The sequence below is a fragment of the Otolemur garnettii genome, unplaced genomic scaffold (genome assembly GCF_000181295.1).
Source record: "Otolemur garnettii isolate 467f Iridium unplaced genomic scaffold, OtoGar3 scaffold00043, whole genome shotgun sequence".
Classification (NCBI taxonomy): Eukaryota; Metazoa; Chordata; class Mammalia; order Primates; family Galagidae; genus Otolemur; species Otolemur garnettii.
The window spans coordinates 9995369-10005681 of record NW_003852438.1 but is presented as its reverse complement, the minus strand read 5'-3'; the positions used below and the strand labels follow the sequence as shown (position 1 = coordinate 10005681).

General features: G+C 38.3%; 1 protein-coding gene across 1 annotated transcript; it reads right to left on the bottom strand.

Moving 5' to 3' along the window:
* Window positions 1-834: 834 nt before the first annotated feature.
* Window positions 835-1770, bottom strand: LOC100964681 (olfactory receptor 6C4-like). The gene has a single exon (XM_003790663.1). The coding sequence runs from the start codon at window positions 1768-1770 to the stop codon at window positions 835-837; it is 936 nt and encodes a 311-aa protein (XP_003790711.1).
* Between the last annotated feature and the right edge of the window lie 8543 nt (window positions 1771-10313).

The window sequence follows — 10313 nt, the reverse complement described above, 5'->3', positions numbered from 1 at the left end:
ACATTCTACTCTTAGAAAGATTCACCTGTACCCCTATAAGGTAAACCTCAGAAGTAATCCCTCCAAACTCCCTCCCTCCACCCATTACCCCCTCCCTTCTCCCTCCCCCTCCCCATATTCTTAGGCTATTTGGTTATAGCTTTCATATAAAAAGGTTTAAATTGTGTCATTTTCTTAGTTATTATTTTAAAATGTTCACATTCTGCTCTTAGAAAGATTCACTTGTACCCTTGTAAGATAAACCTCAGACATGATACTTTTAGGACTTAGAGCACACATGAACGCCAACACCATGTTTTACAGGAGGAAATAATTTCTGGAGAAGATTCCATTACAGAGGCAGTTTTAAGAGTTGTCAGAAGGAGAAACTTCAGGAACAAAACTGTTTAGGACCTGAGAAAGGATGATCTGCAATAGAATTTTTTTTTGTACGACATCATGAATGAGCTCCTTTGATGTGTTTGGCAGCTTTTGATAATTATTGATGAGACTAAGAGCAGCTCATGAGAGGGTAGACTTAATCACTAGATTTATGATGAGCAGAATAATTTTTAACCAGTGTCTTTTGGTCCAAAGTCTGAGAATCTTATTTTTCTGCCTCTCTCCCCTTTATTAAAAGATATTTTACCAGAAAAAAAAAATTTGCATTGACTTTTACATAAATTTCTCTTGTCAGCAAATATGAAATGAAATTTTGATATGTTCTTACAGTTAGAACACTTTAAGAAACACTCATTGAGAAATTGCTTTAACAAAAGGAGAGACCAGAAGCTCAAGTTATTAGTTGGAGAACTTAGTGACTATCATTCAAATTTTCTATTTATTCTGAGGCTGCTAAACTGAATAAAGAGACAGTATTTTTCTGGCCATATCCTTGAGGGCTTGTTTTACTTGTTTATTCCTTAGAGTGTAAATGAACGGGTTCAGTAAAGGGGCAACTGAGGTATTGAGCACAGCGACTCCCTTGTTGAAGGCAACCCCTTCTTTGGCTGAAGGTTTTATGTACATGAAGATGCAGCTTCCATAAGAGAGAGAGATTACAATCATGTGGGAAGAACAGGTGGAAAAGGCCTTGTTCCTCTGCTGAGCAGAGGGGATGTTCAGAATGGTCCTGATGATGTTTGTGTAGGAGAGAATCACCAGCACCAGGGTGACCACCAAGGTCACAACTGCTAAGATGAAGTCAACCAGTTCCAGCACACTTGTGTCCGAGCAGGATATTTCTATAAGGGGTCCATAGTCACAATAATAATGATTCAGGACATTGGAGGCACAGAAATCCAGCTGACTGGTCAGGATGATGGGGAGTAAGATAATTAGGAATCCACCCAGCCAGGAGCAGAGAACCAGCTGGACACAGACCCTGTTGCTCATGATGGTGGTGTAACGCAGGGGTTTGCAGATGGCCACGTAGCGGTCATAGGACATGGCAGCCAGGAGGTAAAACTCTGTGGCCCCGAAAAATATGGCAAAGAAATACTGAGTGAAGCATCCAGCGAAGCTGATCGTTTTATTCCCTGTAGAGATGCTGAGCAGCAGCCTCGGAGTGAAGGTGGTGGTAAAGGAAATTTCTAAGAAGGAGAAGTTGCGGAGGAAGAAATACATGGGGGTGTGGAGGTGGGAGTCCAGCAGCGTGAGGGTGATGATTGTCAGATTACCTAAGATGCTGAGCACATAGGCAAGGAAGAGAAATATGAAAATAATAATTTGAAGCTCCGGGATGTCTGTTAGTCCCAGCAAGATGAATTCAGTCAAAGTTTGGTTTTTCATTGGTAACTTTTGTTGCCTGTGAAGTTGAGAGAGAGAGACAGATGAGTGATGAAAAGGGGAGAGAGCGCAAGAATATTGAGGGAGAGTGTAGATTTTTCTTAAAATTTGTTCATGGGAAAATCCTCTGTCTGACCCAGACAGGATATCTGTTGGTCTCAATGTGATCCTTTATAAAATCTGTTTTAAAACTCTCATCTGGAAGGGTTTATTTCTGAAGCTCTTTCCTTAGAACTAGACAATGGCCGCTTGGTTTTCCTTAAAGCATCTTCTGAATTTTTATTTTTACCCTGTATTCTCATTTTGTTTTGTTTTCCTCTCATATCTATGGAGCCCCTTTCCTGGGATTCTAGTGGCCATGTCTCATCTCCACCCAGCCTTGAGGCCGTGGTGGTTGGCTTTCCTGCTGTCCTCTTCAACGTATTGGATGCCTGCCCCGCCTTTTGTTCTGATAACAACTGCCAACCTGCCGTGTAGGATCATACGCTCTTTTCATCTGTTTTTGCTTTTGTGCCTGTAGGTAGAGCTGAATTGTTTGTGCTTCAAAATAACTGAATTCTTTCTTGTTTTCTGATGGGCAAGAGACAACAGATAGCCACTTAATTCTTGAAAGGTTTACTTAACTGCTTTAAAAGCACAGGGAGAAATGTTTATCCAGACTTTAATCTCTTCTTATTCTTTTTCAGTCTGTGGGATGTAGATGTGACCCTTTTATAGAAAACTAGGGAAGAACTGGCCTGGTATTCTATAGATGAGAAAGAGCCCCTCTCAGAAAAGAAACTGCTGGGTAAAAAATCCTTTTGGGCATTTACCTTGTGTTCTGATCTTCTCAAATACTTGAAACTAAAGGACCTTACAGTCCATTCTGAGCTGGGTTCTTATCTAGAGCAAATTCACAATGGAGGTCCATCCATGACCTTGGACCTTCACAATCACTGGTACAAGGTGATGCCACCCGGGGACTGGGAGGCTGTTGGAAGCACTTTCTGATCACTGGCCTTTGGTCTTTGGAGAATTTATGTTTTGTCATTCAAAAATTCACATTTATATTTCACACAAATGCTAGTACAAATCACATAGATTATTGCCCAGACACATTCATTTCATCATTGTTTATAATCATGAAAAATTGTTAATAATAAAAATTCTACCAATAGGTAAATGGTCAAATAAATTATGACCATTCCTATTGTGGGAATAAAATGGGAAATTTATATGAATTGACTCGAACTTGATTATGTTACCAGTGAACTAAGTTGCTGCCCATACAGCAGATTTTTATCTGTGTAAGAAACTGGAAATTTATATGTGTATTTCCAAGTGAATAGGCAAATGTCTGGAATAATACCAAACAGTAAGTGGTAGTTATTTCTGGAGTGTCACTTTGCAAAGGATGAAAGACTTTTCTTTATACTTTGTGCCCATCTTAATCATTTACATTTTTAAAAACAAGCCTGAGTGAGCTTTTTAATTAGAAAAAAAGATGTAGGCTCGGCGCCTGTGGCTCAACCGGCTAAGGCGCCAGCCACGTACACCTGAGGTGGCGGGTTCGAATCCCCAGCCCGGACCCACCAAACAACAATGACGGCTGCAACCAAAAAATAGCCGGGTGTTGTGGCGGGCGCCTGTGGTCCCAGCTACTTGGGAGGCAGAGGCAGGAGACTCGCTTGAGCCCAGGAGTTGGAGGTTTTTGTGGAGCAAGATGCCATGGCACTCTACCCAGGGGGATAGCTTGAGGCTCCGTCTCAAAAAAAAAAAAAAAAAAAAAAAAAAAAAAGAAAAAAAGATGTAAAGAGTAGTAAAAATTAACATTCAGACGGATCTTATAATCTATCACCATAGAAAGGTAACATTGAAGAACTGTGGAAATACTCACTTTTTGACCCTCAGGAAGGATGATAAGGTCTTTTTACCTCTGGATGCTGTGTGGGGTGAGTCAAAACTGAGAACTCAGACGTGAATGAAAAGGTGGAATAAAAGGTAACACATTTTCTTTTCTAATTCTAATTCATGCCCTGATCGCTCAAAGAGCATGTAGGCTTCTTGGGCACTAGTATGAAAAGAAATCGTTTCTAGCTCTTCTTGCCATAAATCAATCACTTACTACTACCCATTCTTCAGCTGATCCAAATTGGACCTGGACCTGTAATTCCTAAAGATGCTGCCTTATTTAAAATAATTGAAGAGCAGAGGAATATTTTACTATTTGAAGTCTCATTTTCTCCGAAGGTTGGTTATAAACTTCTTTGCAATTTTATACTGGTTTAATGATACACATTTTGTCTAGTTTACTGAGCAGAGACACTGGGGGATAAATTATTGGCCTGGGACTCAGGTCCAGAAAATGTTAATTAGCCTCATTTAAAAAAATGATATTGAGAATTAACTTTCAACAGGGGACTAAGGAAGAGATGCTAAACGGGTCTGTGTAGAAGCTGCCTCAGTGCATCTGTAACAGGGTGATGCCTCGTGGGAACCAATGTGATAATTATGAAAACAATAGTAAAAAATGAAATGTCACTTTCTTGAGCAGTTCGCCTGAGCTGGGCAGAATTTTAGTAATTTCCATTTCTTTTATCATTTGGCGCTTATAACGTTCAAGGCAGTTGTTATTATTAGTTTACCTACTTATATGTGTGTATCTTGAGCAAATTACCTACCATCTCTGTGCCACAGTTGCCTCATATGTAAAAATAGGAGTAAGAATAGCACCTGTGTCATAAGTTTGTCATGTGCAGTAAATGTGATAATATATGTGGAACGCTTAGAAATGCTTTTCTGATTCTGCATCTCTAAATTTCTCCTCTCATATTTGCAGTCCCTAAATCATTTCAATGAAATCATTAACTGTGGACTGATCTCCAAGGACCACAGAGTCTTTGAAAGAGCAGTCCCTGGTGAGTATTAAGAGGGGCATTGGCTAAGAGACTAATGGTACCCCAGTTTCCTCTTGCATTTGGTGAGATGAAAGTTTCTGTTATCGGGGGTTGGCCCAAAATAAATCTGTGAGTTCATGAAATTTGTCTTTAGTTCTTCATGGTGAATAATATTTACTCTTTAGCCTCAGGCACAGGCTGAATGAATGTTGCAAATACGGACTTTGAGACTTATTGTGTGCCATTGGTCAGAAGTCTTACTACTGTCTGACTCCAGGTAGGAAAGACAAAATGATAAAAGAAGTCCTTGGAAGTGGATGAAAGACAAAGATATATAAACCAAAGACAGTGCATATATTGGAAAAGAAAGGAAAGGAAGACAAGAATGAGAAGATGAAAAAAACCAGATGGTGGAAATTTGTGAAGGAAGAGATAAATGTGGTCCAGCCAGAAGCCCACACACAGAGATGATTTGATTTTCAATATGTGGGGTTATTTCTCCCCAGCCCACACTCTTCTAAAATAATTTGTCTTTGATTGATTCTAGAAAGGGCAGCTCCTTGGCTGCCAATGACCAGACCTGTATGGGCACCGGGCTTGAGCTGCCACAGTTATAATCTCTATCCTGTGTATTTGGGCTGCAGGTGTTTGAGTTCACTAACCATGGGCTGTCAAACTGGAAGGTGATTTAGATTTCATGAATCAGGCATGAAAGATCATATGACAGTAGATGAATGACCAGGAAAGCTGGTCCACAGTGAGAGAAAGTAGGAAAGAACCAAAATATATGAGATGAGAGATAGAGATGGAGGGATTAGCCAAATGGTGGCATTCTTGTTATGTTTGGCTATACTTCTTGAATTTGGTCTCTTTAAGATACCACTGCAACCATTTCTTACCTTCTACCTTGAGAAGGTTTGTTTCTTTTTATAATCAAATGAGCCTAACTATCAAAAATTTCAAGAAATTTTGGGTGTGAAAACTGGACAGGAAGAATAGCTTGTGTGTATGTTGGAGACCAGCAAGGAAACTATTTGGTTGGCAAAAACCTTAGTGTTTTCCAAGCTTAGGGGCTGTGTGCAATAGAGCTCATTTAGCTTGGTAGAAAGCAGCAGCAAAGTTGGCAACTATCCAAGTAAAATTAAATGCACATGTTTGAGAATGACAATTTTTATTTTCTCCAAGGAGAAGATTCATTGCATTTAAAGGAAAGAATAGAGATATAGGAGTGATAAACTTCCAATCCAAGCCAGTCTTGAAGACTATTGGTTGTAGGTCTGTTAGATCAGTGACTAAGTTGTTTAAATGTGATTGGTCCAACTTTGTTTTGCATTCCTCATTAAAGCTTTCAGAGGCCTCTCCACATCAAACTGTGGAAGAAGTTAGTTTGATCACTGGGTTTTTGATTGTCTGAATCCTTCCTGTCCTCTTCTTGGTTGGGGAAATCAATGCTGTTTATAACCACAGACTTTTCTTTCATTGATGGTCTTTCCTGTTCATGGAGAATTCATTTGTGTATGAAAACAGCACACTGTACGCCATGATTGCATTAATGTACACTGTTATGCTATAAGAAATAAAAAAAAAAAAACCCAGAGAATTCATTTGTGTCAAAACCATAATTTTTTCCTTACAGAAACTTCACTTCGTGTATGAATCAGTTTCTCTCTCCCTGTCTTTCTCTTTGTATTCTCCCTTATCCTTCACTATCACAATTCTAATTTTCGTGCTTACTTCAATAACTGACAACATTTTTACGAAGGCTGACTTTAGAGTTCCATTGGCCATTGGGGGGAACTTCTGAGATGTCAAAATAGTATACTTTAGAGGAACTTCTAAAAGTAGGGCTACAAATGACAAAAATATTCAGTGGTCATCTTTCTTTGAGTAGTATGCTTAAGAAACAAAGTAACATTCCAGCTTCAAGATAGCCTTTCTCAAAGACCCTCAAGCCAAACAAGAGAATTCACTCATATTGAAACCTTTTGCAATCTACTCCTTTTGAACCAGTCTGTGGCCTGTTGTATCCTTGTAACCCATTACACCCTTTCTCATCCTTCTGCTGTCTTTCCTAATGAGTTTACTCAGGGATTTTTCTCATGAAGCGAACAGTTCTATTTCACAATATTTCTTCAAATTGTTGGATCAAAATGTAGCCTTGTAGAAGTTGAATTAAAACCCTGATACGGAACTAAGATGAAAGATACAACTGCCAATTTTCCGAGCCTCAGAAAGTTAGAAATTTATGGCAGAATTGATAATTTGTTAGATACTTGTTGCCCCACATCACCAGATTTTTATTTTAATATTTATTTTAAATTGACAAATAACAATTGTATATTTTGTGGGATGAAAGTGATGTTTTGATACATGTGTACAATGTGGAATGATTGTGTCAAACTAAATAACATATTACGTTATCCACTTATCATCTTTTTTTTGTAGTAAGAACATTTAAAATCTAGTCTTACAGCAATTTTGAAGTATGCAATATATTAATATTAACTATGGTTACCATGCTGTGTGATGAGTCTCGAAGGATTATTCCTTCTGTCTGAAACTTTATACTCTTTGACCATTGCCTTCCTATGCCTCCCCTTACCTCCACCTTCTGGTAACCACCATTCCACTCTATTTCTATTAAATTAATCTTTTAAGATTCTACATAGAAGTAAGATTACGTAATATTTGTCTTTCTGTGCTTCGTTTATATTACTTAACATTATATCCTCCAGATTTGTCCTTTCTGTTCCAAATGACAGAATTTCCTTCTTTTTAAAGACTGAGTTGTGTATACACACCCCATTTTCTTTACCCATTCATTTGTTGTTGGATACTTAGGTTGATTCTATATCTTGGCTATTGTGAATAATGCTGCAGTGAATAAAGGTGTGCAGATATATCTTTGATTCATTTGGATATATACTCAGAAGTGAAATTTCAGGATCATAAACTAGTTCTGTTTTTAGATTTTTGAGGAAACTCCTGTTTTCCATAATGACCGTACTAATTTACATTGCCACCAATATTGTACAAGGATTTTTTTTCTCCATATCTTCACCAACACTTGTTACCTTTCATCTTTCTGATAATAACCGTTCTACTAGGTGTGGAGTGATAGCACATTGTGGGTTTGATTTGTATTTCCCTGGTGATTAGTGACATTGAGTATTTTCCCATAAACCTGTTGACCATTTGTGTGTCTGAAGAAACTGCTGTTCAAGTCTTTTGCCTGTTGCTACTGAGTTGAGTTCCTTATATATTTTGGATATTAGACCCTTGTCAGATGTATGGTTTTCTGTCAGCCTGTAGGCTGTCTGTTAACTCTGTCAATTATTTCCTTTGCTGTGGAGAAGCTTTTCATTTAGTGTAATCTCATTTGTCTATTTTTGCTTTTGTTGCCATTTCAAAAACCAGGGCCACGAGATTTTATCTTCTGTTTCATTCTAATTACTACTTTTACAGTTTCAGGTCTTATGTTTAAGTGTTAATATATTTTAAGTTAACTTTTGGTGTGAGATAGTTTCAATGTCGTTATTTTATGTGTGGCTATCCAATCTTCCCAACACCATTTATTGAAAATGCTGTCTTTTCCCCTGTGGTGTATTCTTGGTACCTTTGTAAAACCAATGGACTGTAAAGGCATGTATTTCAGTATTCTTGTGTTTTTGTGCCAGTATCATGCTGCTTTGATTACTACAGCTTTGTCATATATTTTGAAATCAGGTGGCATGATGCTTCAGCTTTATGTCTCCCTCCCCCCAAGATTGCCTTGGCTGTTTGGGTCTTTCATAGTTCCATATGAATTTAAGAATTTTGTTTTTGCATTTCTGTAAAAACGACATTGGGATTTTGATAGGGATTGCATCAAATCTGTAGATCTTTTGGATCCAAAACTATGGATACTATGGGCATTTTAACAATACAAGGTGGATATAAAGTTTATGTGCAATTTACTATGTTAAACTATTGTAAATTGCAAACGTATTTTATGTCCACTGTGTATTTTTCAACCCATGATTTCACTGATATCATTTCTTTTATTTTCTTCTTTTTGCTTTCTGTTGGTTTATTTCACTCTTATTCTTCTTAATTTGGAAGCTTACTGTATTGAGTGGAGAATTTCTCTCCTCTCCTTTCTTCTCTTCCCCTCCCCTCCCCTCCCTTTCCTTCTCCTCCCCTCCTTCTTCCTCTCTTCTCCTGTCCTTTCCTCTCCTCTCTCCTCTTTTCCTCCCCTCTCTCTTCCCCTCCCCTCCCCTTCTTTCTTCTCCTCTCCTATCCTTTCCTTTTCTTTTTTTTTCCTTTCCAAGACAGGGTCTCTCCCTCTTCCCAGGCTAGAGTGCTGTAGTGTGATCATAGCTCACTGAACCTCAAACTCCTGGGCCCAAGTGATTCTCCTGACTTATCTTCCCAAGTAGCTAGGAATACAGGTGCCTGCCACCAGGCACAGCTAGATTTTCTGTTTTTTTTTTTTTTTTTTGTAGAGGTGGATGAATTCTTACTATGTTGTTCATACTGTCCTTGAACTCCTGGGCTCAAGCTATCCTCTTCCTCCAAGTGCTGGGATTATTGGCATGAGTTGCTGTGCCCTGCCCATCTTTTCTAATATAGGCATTTAGTGCTATAAATTTCCCTCTAAGCACTTCTATAGCTGCACTGCAATTTTTGACATATTGTGTTTTTTTTATTCACTTCAGTAAGTTTTAGAATTTACTTTAAAACTTTGTCTTGGTGCATGAATTGTTGAGAAGTGTGTTATTTGATTTCTAAGAGCTTAGAGAATTTTGTTATATTTCTGTTATTAATTTTCTATTTAATTTCATTATGAATTGAGAACATGCTTTATATTTTTTTATTTCTTTTATATTGGCTAATGTTTGTTTTGTGATCCAGGATATAGTCTGTTTTGGTAAATGACCAATGAACATGTTAAAAGACTATATATTCTCCTGTTTTTAGGTGTAATGTCCTAAAATGTCAATGACATACAGTTGATTGATGGTGTGATTTAGTTATCCGATATTTTTGCTTATTTTCTATTTACTGGTTGCAGCTACTATTGAGAGGGGAGTATTGGCTTTTCAGTTATAATTGGGGATTTGCTAATTTTTCCTTCAGTTATGTCAGTTTTTTTTTTGAGACAGAGCCTCAAGCTGTCCCCCTGGGTAGAGTGCCATGGCATTACAGCTCACAGCAACCTCCAACTCCTGGGCTCAAGTGAGTCTCCTGCCTCCGCCTCCCAAGTAGCTGGGACCACAGGTGCCCACCACAACGCCCGGCTATTTTTTGGTTGCAGCTGTCATTGTTGTTTGGCAGGTCTGGGCTGGATTCGAACCCGCCACCTTAGGTGTACGTGGCTGGCGCCTTAGCCGGTTGAGCTACATGCGCCGAGCCAGTTATGTCAGTTTTTGCTTATATATTTGGTAACTATGTTGTTTAGTATGCATTTTGGATATCCTCTTAGTGAATTGACTGTTTTCTAATTATGAAGCATTCCTCATTATCCATTGTACTTTTCTTTGTTCTGAAGTCTACTTTAATATTAACAAGGCCACTCTACCCTGATTTTAATTAGTTTTTGCATGGTATAGTCATACCTCGGAGATATTTGGGGTTTGGTTCAGTCCACAGGAATATAGTGAATATCATAATAAAACAGGTCAAATGAAT

What these genes read in the sequence shown, in the direction of transcription:
- LOC100964681 (XM_003790663.1), bottom strand. Translation starts at nt 1,770, where the DNA reads ATGAAAAACCAAACTTTGACTGAATTCATCTTGCTGGGACTAACAGAC.